The sequence below is a fragment of the Balaenoptera physalus genome (genome assembly GCF_965194825.1).
Source record: "Balaenoptera physalus genome assembly, chromosome: 7".
Taxonomy (NCBI): domain Eukaryota; kingdom Metazoa; phylum Chordata; class Mammalia; order Artiodactyla; family Balaenopteridae; genus Balaenoptera; species Balaenoptera physalus.
In genome coordinates this window covers 112,228,127-112,248,754 of record NC_138886.1, presented here as the reverse complement: position 1 = coordinate 112,248,754, position 20,628 = coordinate 112,228,127, and the positions used below count along the sequence as shown (strand labels likewise).

Genomic DNA, 20,628 nt, shown 5'->3' with positions numbered 1-20,628 from the left:
ATGTTCCAACTTGCCATGAGCACGGCTCAGGACATAGGTGCCGAAGACCTCCCTCTTGACCTCCCTCCCTCCTTCACAGTGTCATCTGTGAATTTACACAAGATATTTTCCCCCTTTAGCTAGAAGAATGTTGTAAGAGATAGATACCCTGCTGAAATCAAGAAATACTTGATCTACCAACCATCAATCTGATCGACAAGAGAAATGAGTCTGCCTTGGGGTATCTTGTTCTAGTGAACCAGGACCACGCTTGCTTCTCTTGCTTCATAACCTCTTCTGGGATTGTGCCTGAGACAGTGTTTTCTGAGATCCACTCCTGAGAAGCAGGAAGTAATTAACAACCCCAAATGTAGAAATAACTGAAAAAAAAAAATTCGATATTGCACTTGGATGACGCTGGGTGACCTGTTTCAGAACACTTTCAGTGGAGTTTTTGGAGATAGACGCTAGATTGCCCTAGGTTTGAAGACTGAACCAGAGTTAAAGTGAGTACATACAGTAGTTGCTCAAGAAGTTGGTGATCTCAAAAGTAAAATTGAGTTAAAAAAAAGAAAGCAAATGGCAGCATGCTTATGTAGTATGAAACCACTTAAATTGAAATCTCCAGTTTAGACTTCCATTTACCTCCACACTTGCATGTGCAGCTTCTTATTCAGCACCTCCTCATGAATGTCTCATAGGGTATCTCCAGTTTCTCATGACTGAAACAGAACTCTGGCTGCATTCCCACCTCCCAAGCCTGCTCCTGGTCCTACTAAAGGGCATTCTCTTTCAGTTGCTCAATTCAAAGAACTTGGAGCTGCTTCCAGACCCCTGGTTCCCAGCTAAGCCCTGTGTCCTTGAACTCATTCCCAGTAGTGGCCAGCTGATTGGGGCAGAGGTGACAGCTTCCACATCAGTGGTGGTGTTTTTCTGGGAGACTTTCTTAAAGGCCCAGTCTGGAGCTCACTCTGCCATTCTTTTCAAAGATTTTGCAGGTTCCTAATTTCCTGTATTCAGTCTCTCCCTATTTAAATTAACTAGAGTGATTTCTGTTGCCTGACTGATGCAGTACTGTTTAGGAATACATGTATGTGTTTGTAAAATGTAGCAAAGTGAAGAGAAAGGTCACACTGACCGAACTGGATTTTATAAATCCCCCTTAAAAAAAAATAAGAAACTTAGAATATGAGACTCCACTTTAGATGGAAATCATCTTTGGTGAAGAGGAAGTTATGGAGCTGTCTTATGGACCTTTGTTTATTCCAGGGCTGTAGACTATAACACCTGGTGAGTTACAGAACTTCCTGGATGAATTGCTTAGGCAAGGATTAGCGGTCTCGATGGCATTTTATTGTGCTCTGCTCTTTCTCATCGGTCATGGTCCTGCTATGCTTTCTGCCACCCAAGGTACAGGAAGATGAGAGCTCACTCAGCTGGGCTATGGAAATGGGATATCTTTTTGAAATGTACATCCTAACCCTTATGTCTGCTAATCTGAATATTTATAAAATTTGTTTTAGGTGATAGCACGGATTCATAAAACACGGCTAATGTAGTAGTGAAAATTCAGAAGTTACACCTGCTGTCAGTCACTAAATTTGTATTGAATTCATTACACTGAACTCATTAGATTTCATGTTGGATTTCCTGCCCCTGCTACCCCTTTCCCACCTCCTGCTAGACCTTGATTTTCCAACGCTACTTTAACACTCCGTTTAATTCCTAGTGGTTGAGAGAGAGGTTCACACTGCTGCTTCTCCTGCTGTAGGTGTTTGAATCAAGCTTAAAGTTGTCTCAAGCTGTTTTCTAAACCCACATTCCACCTGAAGCTTTGTCTTTCTTTCGTGCAGCAAATGAATTTCTTTTATTCATTCAACAAATATGTATGGAGCACCTGCTATGTGCCACGTGCTTTCTTGGCAATTGGGATTCATTGGTAAATAAAACAGACAAAAAAATAGAGATGACCAAGAAGTTTCCATTTTAGTGGAATGATGAATTCAAGGAGTTGCCAGTTGTTCGTGGGACTATGAGAAAAATGAGACAGGGAATATTGATGGTGGCTACTCGTCGTGTTTCTTCTTTGTCATTGTTTTGGCTGCCAACACCTATAACCTCTTGCTACATTTGGAAAATTCTGCCCCGTAGTGTACATCTGTCATTCAGAGATGCACAATGTCCTTCAAACATCGCTCTGATTTAATATCTCACATTTTGAGTTTTACCTTCTTAAGGTAGCCTCCACAAACACCACGTTAGCTGGGCTCCCTTAACACTGATCACGTGACGTGGGCTCTGCCAGTCACGTGAGAGTTGGGTATGGGAATGAGCAAAGTGAAGCAACAGCTGTGTGAGCTAGAACTTTCCTCCAGCCACAGCAGTAGCAGAAGCATCTAGTTTTGATCTCAGAGAGACAGCAGGGGCTAGAGGTCATAGGCAAAGTGGCCCTGACTCTTTTCCCCGTTTGAAAGCTAGAAATGTTTCAAGGAGGCAAAAACTGTAAAAACAGGTACAAAGTTTATTGTTAGAGACACAGCATAACATGTGGGAGAGCACACAGAGAAACAGTTCATTTATTTAAGACAGAAGCAAGGCAGAAATACACACCCAGAGAACAGTGCGGGAGTCCAGAATGGGGAGTGCAGGAAAGAGATGATTTAAATCACTTATATAGGACAGTCCTTCCAGGTCTTTGTTTACACTTGGCCAATTATCTTGTTTCTTTTTCCACACTTGACTGGTCCCAGGACACTCCCCAACATGCATGCGCAACTTTTCGTTAAGGTGGATCCCACCGCAGAGGCCTGTGGGCGCGTGTCCACACTTACTATATGCAGTGGCGCCCCCTCCCTTTTTGACCCCCAAGGAGCCTTCCTGCGCATGTGCAGTCAGGGAAGTTTTCCTGACCTCAGGAGTGGCCATCTTATCTCTTTATTTCAGCGGAGCTCAGCTTCTGCCACTAGCTTTGTCCTTGGAGTATCTGGGTGAGAACAAAGCTTCAATTTTACTGCCCTTGACAAACACCAGCTGTCCAGCCCAGGGGACCATTTATCTCCTGTCTCAGATTCTCTGGGGAGGCTGAGACGGAGCTTCTCCAGTCTAGCTCTGGGTGTGCATGGTGCCAATGGGGTGACACAGTGATGGCTTTGTTAAAATTGTACCTGGTGTGGTTTGCTGTCACTGCATTGTTCCTGGCTGTGTGGTTTCCACACCTGCTTCTCTTGTCCTCCCTGAGATTCTGTGAGTTATCAGTATCCTATAATAAGACCCTTTCTGCTTATAAGACCGAGAGAAATGTCTGTGGTTGCAAATAAGAACCCTGTAAGACGTAGCCACCTTATGAATCTTAGAAGGAAGAGCCACTATGACCGTAGAATCCAAAAATGCTAAGTGCTCACATTCTCAGGTGAAGGCCTGTGAGCTTAGCTCAGCAAATCAGATGTACCCAGTCCAGACTTTACAGCAGGAGCTGGTGAGGTGAGCAGGGCAAGAGGAGAAAGGTTTTGGTTGGCAGTTTCGGGGAAGCAGCAGCAGCCGGTGTCCCCAGCTGGCAGGGATGGCGCAGGCCCTGTGACCTCTGCTTTCGGCAGCAGTAGTTTCAGCGTTATAGTTGACACTCACAGTGTGAGCACTTCAGCAATAGGGTCCAACTCTAACCTTTTACAATGATGAAGGCTGTGCCTGCCTTCTTTTCTTCCTTACTTTGTTAATCTATTTTATTTTCTGCCCACTCCATTACTTTATATGCAGTATGCTTTTGATGGACTTTATGGTTTATTCCATACGAAACAGAATTTCAAGATGACATTGTGTCAGGATTAGAGCAAGAAAGTGCATTGTCTAGAGAGGCAAGACTTGGAGCTAACTGGAGTGACTGACGAGACGTAAGACTTCATCCCTTTGGGGTTGCGATGAGCTCTTTTGTGTCTGTGAGGAATGGCTGTCTTGTGTTGTTAGGGCTCTAACTATGTTTTCTTAGATTCACTATTGGTCGGTTTGGCATCCATTACAAACAAGGCAACTAATGGCCAAAGTTGTTTACATCTTCCCAGTGATCCAGCCTTCATGGGAGTACAGACATCGTATTACAAACCCTCCAGCCAATCTCAAGTCCACACCCCCAGCCATCTCCTTTACCTCTCTCTCACACCGGGCCAGTATTTCCCCTGCACTGAATCCCCCCAGCACCAGGTACTGCATCACCAGAGACCACCCCTATACCCACAGCCCACCAAAATTATTCAAACTATCCAGTCCTAGGCTGCTTACCCTGTCCTGCCTTACCTTCCCTACAGAAACTCCAATACATACTCTGGGCCATGCTTTCTCCTTTGCCCTTCCTGCCCTCTGTCTGGCCCATGTGCTTCGCCATGTGGCCCTACGTGACATGCTATGATTCCTGCTTCTGGGGATCTGTGAGTATAAACTTCTTCCTCTGTGACAATCATTCCCGTGTCTGCATGTCTTACCATACCTGATTAAAACAAATTCTGGGTACACATTTTAGAACAGAATGGGTAGGTGTAAGCATTTGTTTCAAAGTGTAATTATGGAAAGTTGGGTCTGCATTGGTGGGAGGAGCCAAAGAGCAAGATTTGCGGGAGTTTCCCAGCATTTAGACTCCTTTCAAATATTCTGGGAAAGTTCCCACCTTGAATGTGGCAGAAGCCACCTTTCACATAGAAGCTCAAAACACCAGATTCCTGCTTCCTCAGCCTTCCATGCATTTAGTTCACGAGCACATGATTAATCAGATGCGTTTATCCTGACCTTTGTATTGAGAGCTAGTGACACAATGAGGTAGGAATAGAAGAGAATTAATTCTGGCAGCAGCAGAAATGGCTGGTTTCCAAGGACAGCAGTGACAGCAGTACCAGTGACAGACGGTGCAAGGTTCTGCATCCATTTCTGCAGCAGCAGGGCCCACTATGCCGGTAATGGCTTGTGACTTGTGCTTTAGTCCGGCTGGTGTTTCCCTTGCTCTCACCTGTGCTCCAAGGGGGTTCTCCAGCTTTGTAAGTACACCTGTGAACTTCCCGTTGCCCTTTAATAGAATCATTTTCTGCTTAAATTAATCAATAGATTTTTATTGCTCAAACCAAAGATCCTGACTGATACAATCTATTATTTTCCCTTTTGCTTCCCTCTTTCCTTCCTTCCTTCCTCCTATCTTTCTCTCTGTATGCATTTAATACTTGCATAACTTTATATACACACAGATATACATATATATCAATATGAAAGTACATATGGTACTTTCATATTGATATATTAACGTTTAACGTTTGTTAATTCTGGATAGTGGGAATGTTGGTGGTTACTTTTATGTGTTTTAATATTCTCAAAAGATAATACTAGCAATCATATACACATGAGTAAATATATGCACATATATATCATATTTATATATATCACACATATATATCGGGTTGGCCAAAAAGTTCGTTTGGGTTTTCTAAAGATCTTACAAAAACCCGAACGATCTTTTTGGCCAACCAATATTTACATACGTACACATATATATCATGTATTATTTCAGTTTTCTAAGCCCTTTATTTATACTAACTCATTTACTCCTCATTACAGGCTTATGAAGTGGAGCCAGTATTCATATCCTCCTTTTACATATGAGGAAACTGAGGCACAGAAATCTCTAGAGACCTGTCCAAAACCACACAACTTTAAAGGAGCAGAGCCAGAAGTTAAACCCTGGCAGTCATGTCCTGCGTCCTTGGCTATTAACAATATGTGGAAGATGAGATAGCAAGGTGCAGACCCCAGAGTGTTTTTAGGATGGAGGATGAGCTTCCTTATGGGCTGAGGGGAAGGAACAAGCGAGAGGGAGAGGAAGATACGAGAGAGCCGGGCGACATTTGATAGATGGGGCCACCGTCAGGATCACAGGGCCACGCTTCGCCACGCACAGCAGGAGGAAGAGAACTCCTGATTTGATGCGGGCGACAAGGAGGCAAAGGGTCAATTTATGGTTTGAAGGAAGGTGAGCTTCCTTATCTGGGAAATTGAAGGCAAGGTCACCCAGCAAGGAGGTCGAGGAGGAAACAGGCAAGCTGCAGCCAAACCAGGCGGCAGCACGAGGGAGCCGGGGTCCTGCAGGAGGCTGGCAGCGGGGAGCAGGGGCTCCTCCAGGGGAGAAGGGGAAGAAGAGAACTGCAGGCTGCGGACTGGCGGCTCTGTCCTTGGTCCTATTTTACTCAAAACTGTACTGCTCTGTCGACAGACAGACCCAGGAGATTCCCCACCTATGGGTGAGGCTGGGGGACCCAGGAAGCGATCCTGGAGCGCAGGGTCCTTCAGAGCAAAGAACGAAGCAGCTTCGTAACCACACAGAGGGCAGGCAGTCTGCTGTCGGTCCCCGCTGGGCAAGGACTAGATAGTCACAGGCTCCTTCTCCTTCCCTCCAGCGTGTGTGTGTGTGTGTGTGTGTGTGTGTGAGAGAGAGAGAGAGAGAGAGAGAGAGAGAGAGAGGGAATATGAGCGTCCGTCTGTGTGCCTGCCAAGCTGGCGGTCCCTCCCGTGGACCCGCCTGCCTCTTACCTGCAGAAGCATCTGTTCCAGGCTCTCCGTGCTGTCCTCCTCAGCAGGACCTGCCTGCAGCTTCTCCGGTCACCAGAGCTGGGAGCCTGGGCACAGCAGCCTGTCTTCAGAACTTGTCCAGCCCTCCCCAGGAAACCAACCTGACTCTCAGGGTCAGGTGTCCCTCATCCGCCAAGGCATGTCCTGTCCCAGCATCTGTTTGACCAGGAAATGAAGACACCCAGCTGGGCTCTGCACCTGCCTTTCCATTCTGGGGCGACTTTGGTCAGCTGACCAGGACCTCCAAGCCAGGCTGGTACTCTGTTCTTTGAATGGCTTGTCTTCTGTGGTCACAGGTAAGAAAGGCGCCCCCGAGCTTGTGTTGGGGACGTTGTGAGGGCGGTTCGAAGTGATATGAACAGATTAGCAGCTTCTGGGTACTTAGGAGGGAGGTATGTCAGAATGCTGGGAGTTGCCTGCGTCTAGAAAAATGTTAGTCTTTTGGTTGTCCCCGCTGGGGCTGCTCCGATCCCAGTGACAGTCACCCCCTCCCACTGGTGAGGGTGGCTCCATCTCAGGAGTTATTGGCTTTACTTTATTGACTCTGCTTCTATGTCTTTATTACCACTCTTCCTCTTTTGTCATTTATTTATTCACTCAGTAAATACTGTACATGCTTTAACAAAGGCTAACAGACATCAGTGTTATTCACTGACTTGGAAGATAGCAAGTTCTTCATTGCTGGGTTTTTTCTGAGGCTGGAATGTGTGGGGGAAAATGATCAGCTGGTGTGGTAATCCAAATGACCTTTAAGATTCCACCCAACCTTGAGATGGCAAGCTTCTGTGATTAATTGATGTATTGAGCAGATCAAATATAAAAGCTAGAAATAGGCTCTCTCTCCCCTAAGCATCTCTGATGAAATGATTTGGAAGAAAAGACACTGTCATTTCCTCAATGATTTGAAATGATTTGGAAGAAAAGACACTGTCATTTCCTCAATTAAGAGACTTTCTTTGGGGTGTTGACAGTTATGGGAGAGTAATGACTCCCAGGCTTGGGATTGTGCCAGATGGCGGAGAAGTGTGGGGTGAAATTGAAGCAGGTTTTATGGAGAAGGTGGGGCTTGTGAAAAGAATAGAATGGGGGTGAGAAGTTGAAAACCGGCTGCAGTAGGAAGATGGGCAAAGAAGTCAGCCCACATCACCTTGACTTCAATGGAACCAGGATTCAGGATGTGGGCAAAAGAGGCTGACTTGAGTTGAGGTATGGGGCGCAGGATGGTCTGGACACACTGGTACATTGCAGCGATACAAGCACAGTGAGGATATTGGCGTCTGAGCCCTTTACATATGCAGTATTTTTTGTATGGGTTTCCCTGTGAACTCCATTCACCCAGACCCACTTTATAAACAGGGACATCAGCCCGCAGACACCACCCCCCTGAACCTGCCAATCCGACCACTTAGAGGATCAAAGGATCCAGGACTCTTCCTCTTTCAATAGCCTTCTAACAAGAGGAGGAAGTTTAATCACTGTCAAATACCTGGAAGAATTTCTCCTTTGGTTTCCGGTGACAAATTAATGAAATTATCATAGTGGGCTAATTACAAGGGATGCAAATTTGAGGCATCTTGCAGGAATTTGTCCGCTGGAGTCAATTCAGTCTCATTTGCACATTCTTCCAGAGGGTCCAGGATGTCTCTGGTTGGATCTTTATACGATGCAAGTTCAGCATGCCTGGACTTCTATTTCTTTTCCCCCTGTTCTCACTAATGGGGAAAAAAACCCCATGCTTTTATTTAGGGCCCTTGAGTGAAAGGTGAAACAGATTATAGCCTTGGGATTTGTGCACGTGATGTCAGTTGGAAGGAGAGGTGAGTAAAGCTGCACACAGAGGAACCTCTTAGAACCTTGGATCCAGGTGAGCCTGGATTCGGGGTAGGGCACCTGTACCTTGTCACCACCTGTCTGCCACAGACCTCAGTCGTGATCATGGCTGAGCAATGACAGTCATGGTGCTAAGATCTATAAAACACAGGCGAGTACTGGCTGAGTTGCCCATACAAAGTTATCCTTCTAGTTGGCACCACTGAGTAGCACTTGAACACGTTATAGTTTAGAAGCTGAAGATGTGAGCTTGAATCTCGACTTCATAGCTTTTTAACTATGTGGCTTGGGCAAATCAGTCAACTTTTCTGAACATCAGCGTTTTTTTAATTTAAATAAAAGAGGTAATAATAACCCTTCCCCATACCTTCCTAGGGGTGATGGGAGGCCCAAATGAGGTCAAAGGTGTGAGGCACGAAGGTTCACTTGTGTCAAAGATGCATCATCCTAAGAACCCTTTCCTGGGCTCACTCAGGCTTGGCAGTCAGAGGGAGCCACGTGGAATCGCCAGGGAGCTCCGCTGTGCCAGCTCCCCAGGCCCTGCTGGGGAAGCGGTCCGAGGTTCAACCCACAGCCAAGGCCCTGCCTGCCCTCCTTCTGATGTCCAGCGGCAGCCAGACCCCTCCTCTGAAGCCATGGGCCCCGCCCACCCTGCACTCCCGTCCACGACAAAGCTCGGGCTGTGGTGGCTTTTTCTGATCCCGGCAGGTGAGTGGGGATGGTCCCTAGGGCATCCTGTCACACCTGTGAGCTCACACATGCCTCAGGGAGGAAACTCCTGCAGGTGGGCTGGTGGCAACCGCCAGAGCCGCAGGGGAAGTAGCTGTTCCACCACGGGAAGGTGGGGGGGGGGGCGATCGCTGCGTCACCTGAACCCCACCCCGAGTCGCAGTGCTCCCCATGTGCAAAATGCCAACTGCACTGTGACCTTCCCAGGGCTATTGTGTGGTGACCTGGAATGAGAGCCTGTGACTAGCGCCCGGGATACCGTAGCACACGGCAGCTGTTCTTATCGATGTTCTGAATTTTAGAGCAGTAGTTCTCGACCTGCTCAGGCAGGAGAACCCTGAAGAGGTGAAGCTGTTTGCAGAACACGGTGAAATCAGACACGGATGATTCCATCAGACAACTGGGGACACTGCCCAGCTGATGAGAAGGAGCAAATGCCTGTGGTTTGAGGATAAACAGGCGAGATGCTCCAAATGGAAGAGAATTTCATGGTTAGCATTAGTGGTTCATTACAAGAGGATGGGAGTGAAAGTTCCTGGGGCCAGGTTCACGATGACACGTGAAGCCCTTACCCCTGCAGCTCACCCCACACAATCGGGCGTCTCCCCCATGTTGCTGTCCCTTGGGGCTCCCCAGTTCCAGGCTGGATTTCATGCCCTGTCTGACTTCTTCCCACTGCTCTGCACCCCTCTCAGCACTTGTTTTCACCCCTTATCCATCAGTCACAGAGTAACTGACATTTCTTGAGCACCAACCATGTGCTGGTTGCTTTGTAAGCTCTAACAGACATGATTATATTTCCTCCTCGACAGTGTTTTGAAATAGGTTCTGGATTAGTGTGCCCATTTTGCAGATGAGGAAACTGAGGCTCAGTGAGGTTAAGTGGCTCTGATTGGACAGGAGAGGGAGCCAAGCGCCCAGCACCAAGGACTCCCGGAGACCCCTCTCTCCCCTCCTGTCCCACAGCATCCGTGCAACAGGCCTCCCCCACCCAAGCCGAGGACCGCCTCTTCCAACACCTCTTTAGGGGCTACAACCGCTGGGCGAGGCCGGTGCCCAACACCTCGGACGTGGTGATCGTGCACTTCGGGCTGTCCATCGCCCAGCTCATCGATGTGGTGCGTCTGTCCCACCATCCTTTGCCCCCTTGGGATCAGCCCCAGGCATGGGCCCCTTTCTGGGGCTCCTCGTCCCTCCCCAGCCCCAGCCCTCCCAGCCCACCTCAGTCAGAGCAACACCCCTCGGAGCCTGGGGATGCTCCATCTCCCTCCCGCTCTCAGCCCTGAAACCCCTCCTGGGAGGGCGTTGACCGGCAGCAGTGGGTTTTCTAAATGCCCTGCCCTGCTTGTTCCACCTGACATAAGCCCAGAGGACCCAGTGGAGATAATATGACTTAGGGTGGCAGTGTCAGGATGGGTGGTGGGTTGGCTGGGCTTGCGGTGTCACCTAAGAGGTTCTCTGGTGAGGGGGGGGCCTGAATAAGCCCCTCCTACTCTACCTTGTTTTCTGGGGCTCGTTCATCACTCTAATTGCTTTCTTTCCCGCTACCGGCCAGGATGAGAAGAACCAAATGATGACCACCAAAGTCTGGCTAAAGCAGGTGAGGGCCCCTCCCCCGGGCAAGACAGGAGCGGGGTGGGAACCCACAGACAGACCCCAGCCCCTCCCAGGACTCTTCCACTAGAAGCATGATTCTGAATTTACCTTTTGCCTGAGTTGCCACTCAGGATGTTCCCAAGGCCAGCCAACTGCAGACTGCTTCTCGTGAGGGGCTGTGCTCTTGTGCGGCCAGGCTCTGTCCAGCACCTGAGAATGTCACCTACAAGAGCCACGTGGCCCCCTTTCTGGGAGTGGGCATTGCCTATGTCCCTGCTACCGTTTGCAGATCAGCTCGCCGAGTCATCACCGAAAACCATGCGAGGTTTAATTCTGCCCGTTTTACAGCTGAGGAAAACAGAAGCAGAGGGCAGCTGGTCTAGACAAGGGTGGCCCAGGTGTGCCCCACTTAGAACCCGAGGCTCCTTCTGCAGGAGAACGCTGAGTGTTCTGTGTCTACGCTGCCTAACAAGCTACCCCCAAACTCACTGGCTTAAAGCAACTGACAGTTTATTACATCTTTAGTTTTTATGGCTAGGAGTTTTAGTGGTTTCTTCTGCTTTGCACGGGGACTCCTGGGGTTACTTGGTGGCATTTGGCTGGTGGCTGGTCTGCTCTGGAGGGTCCAAGATGGTTTCACTCACAGGTTCATCCCTCAGCAGAGATGTCTGGAAGTCTCTGGAAGGTTCTGGAAGCCAGGCCCAGCTGGGCTCTTCTCCTCCAGGCACTTTCAGGGTCTCTCTGCCTGTTCTCTCCAGTAGGAGAGTTCGGACTCCTCACCTGACGGCCCAGGGACCCCAGAGCGAGGGTCCAAAGAGATAGGAAATGAAGTTGTTGTCTCTTAACCAGAAACTGGCTCAGCACCAATCCTGGCCAATGGATGGGTAGCCCTCTTTGATGTGCCATTCTTGGGGCAGAACTTGGGGGCACAGGCTTTATAACAGCTTGAATATATTCTCTCCTCTTTACAGATGAGGTGCAGAGCCATGAAGGGACTTGGGAAGCCATAGCAGTGCAAGGGTCAGACCTAGAACCTGGGTGGCCATAATTGTCCCCATAGGCCAGTTACCTAGGCTTCAGGGACTGGAGTAGGGAGGAGAGGAAGGAGCACTGGAGCAGGAGTCAGGCCAGCCAGCACCGCCTCTGATTAGCCTGTGATACCATGCAAGTTAGTCTCAGAGCCTCACTTTGCTCATCTGTAAAATGGGGACAATATAATCTATTGCCGATTAATATAACACAACTTGGTGTGGATGCCCCCCAAATGTTGGTTGAACCTGAAAACTTAACAGACAATGGACTGGGGGAAGGGGGTACATTTATGAAGACCAATCCCTTTCAAAATTATTCCTCAATGTCCTGAGAAATCCTGACAATTTTAGCAACATTTTTATCTTTCCTACTTTGCAAGTCTGGCCCCTCTCTCTGCCTAAGCCTTCCCCTACAGAAAATCAATCAGCACCACTGCTGGGCCAGCATCTTCCCAGGTGTGGTTTCGGTACCAACGGCAGTTTTGTGAGATGATTTTAGTTGGGTCGCAATCCTTTCTTTAAAATAGTCATATATTTCTATTTTAGTGGATGGTTTCAAGCGCTGTGGGTTTTCCAGTTATTTCAGTGATGTAAAATTCAAAAATGTATGTAGGTTTAAAAATAATGAACTAATTTAAAGGAAAATACTAAGTAAATGCTAATATAGGCAGTGCAAATATATTGGCAAAAATTATGAAGCTGGGACTTGAGTGTTTGAAGTTTGTGAACCATTGGGCTGGATCAGTGCTTTTCCTCTCATGTGCCTGCTTCCTGCAAACACTCCTGTTTCCCTTACTTCTTCCTGGATCCCTAGCCAGTTGATGTGTTTGTGTAAATGTTACACGACTATCCTTAGAGGGGAAAAGGCACCACGCATGGAGACTTTTCAAGGGCACATCACTGCCCTATTTTAGTGCAAATGCACAAAAGCAAAATGGCCCCTAGAATTAGGGCAAGTTTGGAGACAGGGAAGGCTGGGTTCAAGCCCCAGTGCTGCCACTTATTGACAGAGTACCCTCTAAGCCTCACTCGAGAAAACAGATTCGCTTGGACCAGCCGGTGGAAACAGGGCTCTTAGGGGGCGCTCTAGAGCACAGTTGGAAATCCACCGGGTGACTCCCCTTTCTCAGCTGTGTAACTCTGATAAAGGGGTTGTTTTACCCCTCTTGTCCTCAGTTTCCTTATCTGTTAGATGGGGAAATACTTCCACCTGCTCTGCACTCTTTGCCCGGCTGTCCCATTGAGGGTCTTCCTGGACAGAGGGTGTGAAAAACCTTTGTAAACTGCGATACAGTAAAAAATGTTACTACGAATGACTGAGGCTGCTTGCCGGGGTCGTCCAGCTAAGGAGTGACAGAACAGAGGCGGGACTAGGGTGACCCGTCCTCCAGATGTGCCCGGGACTTTGAGTGCAAGAGTGGGGGCAAAGCGAGGGCTAGATTATTTTAGACGGGACTCTCCGTTCCCATCTCGGGGCCCTTTCCGGGCATCGCGGCCCTTTCTATTCTGTGGGGCTAGGTGAGGAGCTCCGGGCGCTCCGGGCGCTCCAGAATCCGGCTGCTGGGCGTCCCCAGGCTGCCCTAGGTTTGCCCCGAGGCTCCCTCCCCCGGCAGGGCTGCTGACCTGACTCCCCTCCCCACGCACAGGAGTGGAACGACTACAAGCTGCGCTGGAACCCGGCCGATTTCGGCAACATCACATCCCTCCGGGTCCCTTCGGAAATGATCTGGATCCCCGACATCGTCCTCTACAACAAGTAGGAAACGGCTGGGGTTGTGGAGGCCCCTTGGGACCCCTGAGACAGGGGGTTCCCTGCGAGGGGCGGGTAACGTGAGGCTTGGCTGGGTTGGACTTGGGAAGTGCGCCCCCTTGTGTCCAAGATGCGTGGCCTTCCTTTCAACTCCTGCTTTGCTCATCCTCGCCGCACCACCTTTTCTCTTGATTCCCTTATTTCTTTCATCTTGTTCTCTCACTCATACACCCAAAATTTATTGAGCACCTACTGCATATCAGTGCCTGCGCTGTGCTACTGGGACACAGCTGTGCCAACACTGAGCATTATTTGAAAAATATGATTGGTGCAGGCTGTGAAAACAATGCCTAAGTGTTGGAGTTTTGCAGGATGGCATTATTGTTGGAACAGGTAAGCAGCATCCCAGGATAACAACTTTGAAGGGATCAAGCATGGGTATTTTAAAAAATATTATTTATAGTTGCCCTGTATTCAAAACCAAAGAGGACCAATCTTTGAACATAATGACTAAAAGTTAGTAAAAGGCAGGGGAGTCTAAAGAGAGCCCCAGAGGACCAAGTCGGTTTTTTTTTAAATAGAAGATATAAAGAGCTATAATTTCATTCATGTTTGGCACCAGGTAATTCTTCATTTAGAAATGAAGAACTTAGATGTTTGGCATGATGTTTGTCTAAAAATATTTTCTGAAGTGGGGCTCTAGGGACCACTAGTTCCTGGAGATATGAATAGGTATGAAAAATAGTTCTGAGGTCAAATAATTTTAGATAACATTGTATGTCGTTAAAACCCTTTCTGCACCCCAGCCCCAGTCCTTTGGAAAATGTCATTTTAAATGTTGTTAGAACTTGTAAAGACAAGAAACCCCTTTAGCCCAGCATTTCCCAATTCATTTGACCCACATTTAGAAAAGCTATTTTTAAACAATAGAATAAAGGGAAACAGATCCACTTCTGAAGTTAGGTGTCTCCAGACAGGTCAGAGGGGGGTGACAGTGATCCCTTTACACTGCCCAGTCCTGGTCAGGCCCAAAGCCCTGTCATCTGAGCCATCTCTGTAAACACACATTCAGCATGAACTACCTGCAAGGTCTAACATTGCCACTGGACTCACGGACCCCTCACCCCATGTCTGCACCCAGAATCTCTCTAGTTTCTGTTTCCTGTGCACCTGGCAGAGGGCAGCAGCAAAGTCCTAGCATCAGATAGGACCCAGAGTTTTAGGATTGCCAGTAAGGCTTTGGCAAGTGTTACTTGATTATAACAGGAAATTCTTTTGATAGGACAAAAGTTTAAACCAAATTCTTGCAGACATTTAAAGAAGGGTATCTCCTCCACCCACTCCACTCCAGGTTAAGAAGACCCAGGGAATTGCTTCTTTCCTTCCTCAAAATGGGGGCACATGTTGCCATCTAGTGGTGCTTCTGTATGATGACAAAAATGCCTTAAAAATTTTTTTTTTGAACTTTTGCCCTGATCTGTTTGTAACTCCCTTTCAAAGTTCCGGTTTCCAACCTGCCTAACTCTCTATCCTGGAACTACTTCAAGGGAAAGAAGTCTCTCTTCCTGTGTATTCTTTTTTTTTTTTAATTTTATTTATTTTTGGCTGCGTTGGGTCTTCGTTGCTGACGCGGGCCTTCTCTATTTGCAGAGAGCGGGGGCTTCTCATTGCGGTGGAGGAGAACAGGGTCCAGGCACGCAGGCTTCAGTAGTCGTGGCACGTGGGCTCAGTAGTTGTGGCTCACAGGCTTAGCTGCTCCCTGGCATGTGGGATCTTCCCGGACCAGGGCTCGAACCCGTGTCCCCTGCATTGGCAGGCGGATTCTTAACCACTGCACCACCAGGGAAGTCCCTTTTCTTGTGTATTCTTCTGGTTCCCCTGTCTTTAGGATTGACCGTGGGAACTGGAGAGGGAGGGAAGGCGGGGGCTAAGAGCTCACTGCGCCAACTCGCAGGGGGAAATCGGACTCAGGCCCGACTGGTCACCACTGTTCCAGTGTCCCCTGCGTCCTCATGGGCCCTTAGATGCCTTAAAGGCCCTCACGACGCCCACTCGGGCCCCGCCCTCACTCACGCCCCGCCCCCAACTCGGCCCAGCAGCTCCTCCAGTCCAAACACACACTGTGAGTTTTATCCTTTCCCTCCTGTGTTCCTTGTTCTGCGGATGCTCTGCTGGTCCGCTCTCCACCCCCAGCTTTCTGCCAAATCCTACCATCCATCAGCGCTTTGCTAAAATGGCAGTGTGCACGGTGACCCTGCTCACCGGAAGCGGGTTCCCCCCAGTAGTTATAATGCTGTTGCCAAACCGCCTGCCTGGCGTTGTAGGTGTTCAGGCCTGCTTCTCATTTCCTCGTGGTTCCCTAAGGGCAGGCATGAGTCTCCCCTCCACCAACAGCTCCTGCAGAGGCCCCAGTGGGTGCGGCTGGCTCAGAAATGCATGTTGAAGGAAGACGGACGACGTCTTCCTTCACCAGCAAAGATGTCAGGTGTCTTCTGAGCAGGGAAGTAAAAATCTCAGGTATAAATGACATGACCCCCAGCAGAGGGGCTTACTCACCATCCGCAGGCGTGGCGGGGTGGAGGAGAGAAAAAATACTCATATAAACAATCACTCTAAAATGTTAAATGAATACAGACAGGCCATCAAACTACATATATACCACATGATCACAAAAACGTAAAAATGCTGTATGTGTTATCTAGATGACAATCAAATATATATGAGATGTAGATATATCTCATATATGTATAGATATAGATCTATAACATCAAAATGTTAATAGTGGTTATTTTTAAAATTCTTGGTACTTTCCTATATTCTTAAAAATTCCTACTTTTGTAGTTAAAAAGACGGTGTTTGAAAGACAACTCAGGTAGCTCTAGATGTCTGTGTGCTGGGGAGTCTTACTTGCACAAATCCCAACAACCTGGCCTGGTCCGGCTGTGTTATTGGGGTCCCCCTGCTGAGGGTTATCTGGAGCAGTCTGGCTTGGGTGCCTGGGGTGGGCAGGGTCCCCCCAATGCCTCTCCTCTCCGCAGTGCAGATGGGGAGTTCGTGGTGACCCACATGACCAAGGCCCACCTCTTCTCCTCGGGCACCGTGCACTGGGTACCGCCCGCCATCTACAAGAGCTCCTGCAGCATTGACGTCACCTTCTTCCCCTTCGACCAGCAGAACTGCAAGATGAAGTTCGGCTCCTGGTCGTATGACAAGGCCAAGATCGACCTGGTGCAGATGGAGCAGACGGTAGACCTCAAGGACTACTGGGAGAGCGGCGAGTGGGCCATCGTCAACGCCACGGGCACCTACAACACCAAGAAGTACGACTGCTGCGCCGAGATCTACCCTGACGTCACCTACTACTTCGTCATCCGTCGCCTGCCGCTCTTCTACACCATCAACCTCATCATCCCCTGCCTGCTCATCTCCTGCCTCACGGTGCTCGTCTTCTATCTGCCCTCCGACTGCGGCGAGAAGATCACGCTCTGCATCTCCGTGCTGCTCTCGCTCACCGTCTTCCTGCTGCTCATCACCGAGATCATCCCGTCCACCTCGCTGGTCATCCCGCTCATCAGCGAGTACCTGCTCTTCACCATGATCTTCGTCACCCTCTCCATCGTCATCACCGTCTTCGTCCTCAACGTGCACCACCGCTCCGCCAGCACCCACAACATGCCCCACTGGGTGCGGGTGGTCTTTCTGGGCTGCGTGTCCCGGTGGCTTCTGATAAGCCGGCCCCTGCCACCCTTGGAGCTCCGCGACCCCCCAGATCAGAAGCTCTGCCCCTCCTACCGCTGGCTGGAGACCAACGTGGATGCGGAGGAGAGGGAGGAGGAGGAGGAAGGCAGATGGGCGTGTGCGGGTCATTCGTCCCCCTTCACAGGTGTCCCTTACAGCCATGGTGGTCGGCACCCAGGGGCCTCGGGTCCCAAGGCGGAGGCCCAGTTGCCGGAGGGTGGGCTCCTGCTGTCACCCCGCATACAGAAAGCACTGGAGGGCGTGCGCTATATTGCCGATCACCTGCGGGCCGAGGATGCTGACTCCTCAGTGAGTGGGGGCTGGGTGAGGGGCCGGTCCCCCGGGTGACTCCACCAGCCTAGTCGGGAGCCATCCCTCCAGGGTGTCAGCTTGGGTCAACCCAGGCTCCTCCATGAGGACCCATCTCCCTTAGTCACGGCCTTGGAGTCTGGAATGAATTGTGATGGAGAATGTCTAGCTGGCAGCTCTGAAAACGTTTATTGGGTGGGTGGCAGAATAGCAGTGAGAATGTCCCCGCTCGGCCTAACTGGGAGACACAGGACAGAGATGGAGGGGGTCTCCCCACGCCATCCTCACGCAGGCCATTTCCCACCATTGCCCGTAGGCGGGGGTGGGGGGTGGGGGGAGGAGTGGGGGGAGGGGGAGGGAACTCATCAGGAGGACCCCGAACAATCCAGCCTCCCCCTTTGTCCTGAAGGGCTCCTCTTCCTTCCTGTTCTGGGCTCTGGGCATTTTGTGAGCTTCACTATTCACTCACAAACACTGAGGAAGCTTGGGTGGGCCTGGTGGGCTCCCCTCCCCCGCCCCCTGCTGTGTCCTGCATTATTAGGTAAGCAAGCCACTGCCCAGGGTCACAGAATCCTTCTTATCAACTTAGGGAAGGATGAAAGGCCAGGAGGTTATTACTGGGTGGCCTTGCTGAGTAGATAAGACAAATTAATTGTTATCTAATCCGGGAGCAGCTAGGAGTCCAGATCCACTTGCCTGGGCTGTAGGCCCCAATTCCACAAAGCCCCTACCCCCCTGCAGACACCACCCCGCCCTTCCCTGGGCCACACCTACCCTCACCTACCCCCCCAGCGAGTGGGTGAGTGGGTCGGGAGGCAACATGGGGGCCCAAAGTCTTCACCATTTTGTAACTTCTGAGTGTTGCGTTTAAATCACTGCAGGTCCCCTGGGAGGGTCCGTGCCCCTGGGTGATTCTAGAACCTTCTGTGTCCCTCCAGCCTCCCTTACCTGGAACTTGAGAGCCTATGGAAAGGCTCTGGGCTATTGTCATAGGGGTGGTATAGGATGGGAATCGATAGGAGAGGGTTATTTGAGTCTTGAGACATCCCTGTTTACCGCCCCCCCCTCCTTAGCTCCCAAGGTCTCAGTGGCGTCACCGCTATCCCCAGTGCCATTCTTACAGGGGCTGCGCATGCGCGGGACACCTCCCCTTTCCCAAGGCCTCGGTCGGTCACTGTGCACCCATCTCCCCTGCAGGTGAAGGAAGACTGGAGGTATGTGGCCATGGTCATCGACAGGATATTCCTCTGGTTGTTTATCCTTGTTTGCTTCCTGGGGACCGTCGGACTCTTTCTCCCTCCGTTCCTCGCTGGAATGATCTGATGCCACATCGCCTGCTTTGGCCCAGACGTGGCATAGCTGACCGTCTTTAACGGCTGCCGCCTCTGGAGTATGCCTTTGGGGTCAACACCATCCAACTACAGGTGCCTTTCCATGGCGTCCGGACATGGAAGGCTTCTTGGAATGATTCACTTGACATTATTGTAGTTTGTGCTGAGAATCTGCTGGGCAAGGAGCCCTGTTCGGATGCTGAAGAGCTGGGCCAAAAGGAACTTGCTCTGCAGAAGTTTACGACGTGGTGATGACAACGTGAAGACATATAAGCTGCTCCTGGGATGCAGACTCTGAGGGATGCGGGTGGGGGGAACCCAGGGGTTGGGGAAGGGCCATGTGAGGAGGCTCAGACCTCAAAGGAGGGGTGTGTAGGGAGAGTGTGCCTCGGGGGGGTGGAAGGGCTGTGAACAACATTTGGGATTCAGGAACGAGCCCCAAAAGGCAGGGGGTATAGCCAGGCTGAGGTGGGCTTGAGGCTGGGGAACAGAGGGAGGAGGTTGGAAGGGGAAGAGGAGGAGGAGGGCCACAAGTGGGGCAGATGCAGGTAGCTGGGCCGTCCCACCCACCTGGAAGCTCTTGTTACAGCCCAGACTTCCCCCTACCTTTAGCACCCCCCGCTTCCCCGTTGCAGACCGGCTCAGCACCAGCCGGCCCTCCGAAAGGTGTGGCCCCACTGAGACTCCCCACCTGCAGGGGCGCTATCTGTCCTTCAATGCGCATGGACAAACCAGAAGGACACCTCCAGCCATTCCTGACCCAACTCAAGCCCGCGGTGCGCTCCCTCCCTCCCGCACAGGGTGAGTGGTGGTCGACCCCCAGGCATCCAGGACTTTTGCTCTGAGGAACTGAGAGGAATGAGCTGGATGGCTTTGGACCCCGAGACGTTGCAGGAACCCTTCCCTTCCCAGCCTGCCCGCCCTTCTTACCCGGAGCCCCGTGATGTCTTCTGACTGGCTCTGTGCAGCCTGTCCTGCCCCTTGGAATCCCGCAGTCCCTCGCCCTGAACTGAGAGGAGCTGCCGGCGGGATCGGGCCTCACCCCAGCGCCGTCCAGCCTGAGGGCAGAACCTCAGCCCTAACAGACGCGGCACTGGGTCCTCCGGACAGGGTGGGGACCCTGGGTGAGCAGCCGAGCAGGGCAAGCATCTAGTTCTCTTTGACCTTCGGAGTCTCCTCCTTCTGAGCCCCACTTGCTCTCCCTGACAGACCCCGGGGGACCCTGCCACAGCGGGCCCAGGCCTCCTGCCTCAGTTCTCTGCGAGACCCCCACTCAGAGGCCATTCTGGTTTCTGGTGTCTTCTGCTCTGCGGACGCAGCTGCAACCTCCGCTGTCCTCCCCGCTGGCTCTCCTGGAGCAGTGGTGCTCCCAGACTGGACCTCCTGGTGCAGCGATGTTCCCTCTGGTTATTCCGTTTCCCACCCAACTGGCAAGTGAGTAAAGAGATCAAATAAAGATGAAGGCCTGCTCAGTCAGCGGTGGGACCCCTCCCCAGTACCCCTGGGACCACCCCAGCCCCTCAGAGCCCTGGCTATTTGATGGCAGCTGGCAGAGTGCCATTGGCATCCCTGTGTGGCCCTGGAGGGGCTGCCTGGGACCCCACTGGAAAGTCGCCCTTGGCTCAGGTGCGGGGGGCAAAGGCCTGGGGCAAGCGCCTGACCCCGCCGCCCTGGCATCACCGCGTGCCCCGGGGGGCTGAGCCCTGGCTTCAGCCTTTGATCTTTGCCCAAAGTAAGC

At 50.7% G+C, this 20,628-nt stretch overlaps 1 protein-coding gene across 1 annotated transcript; it reads left to right on the top strand.

The window, feature by feature from the left end:
- The first annotated feature begins 9,002 nt into the window (after positions 1–9,002).
- Positions 9,003–20,628, top strand: CHRNA2 (cholinergic receptor nicotinic alpha 2 subunit). Its single transcript, XM_082469092.1, has 6 exons — positions 9,003–9,114; positions 10,102–10,253; positions 10,691–10,735; positions 13,409–13,518; positions 16,551–17,559; positions 18,757–20,628. The coding sequence occupies exons 1-6, from the start codon at positions 9,042–9,044 to the stop codon at positions 18,880–18,882; spliced, it is 1,515 nt and encodes a 504-aa protein (XP_082325218.1). The 5' UTR covers positions 9,003–9,041; the 3' UTR covers positions 18,883–20,628.

What these genes read in the sequence shown, in the direction of transcription:
- CHRNA2 (XM_082469092.1), top strand. Translation starts at nt 9,042, where the DNA reads ATGGGCCCCGCCCACCCTGCACTCCCGTCCACGACAAAGCTCGGGCTG. An exon ending in GACATCGTCCTCTACAACAA is followed by an intron (nt 13,519 to 16,550) that starts GTAGGAAACGGC and finishes TCCTCTCCGCAG; the next exon opens with TGCAGATGGGGAGTTCGTGG. An exon ending in CCGAGGATGCTGACTCCTCA is followed by an intron (nt 17,560 to 18,756) that starts GTGAGTGGGGGC and finishes TCTCCCCTGCAG; the next exon opens with GTGAAGGAAGACTGGAGGTA.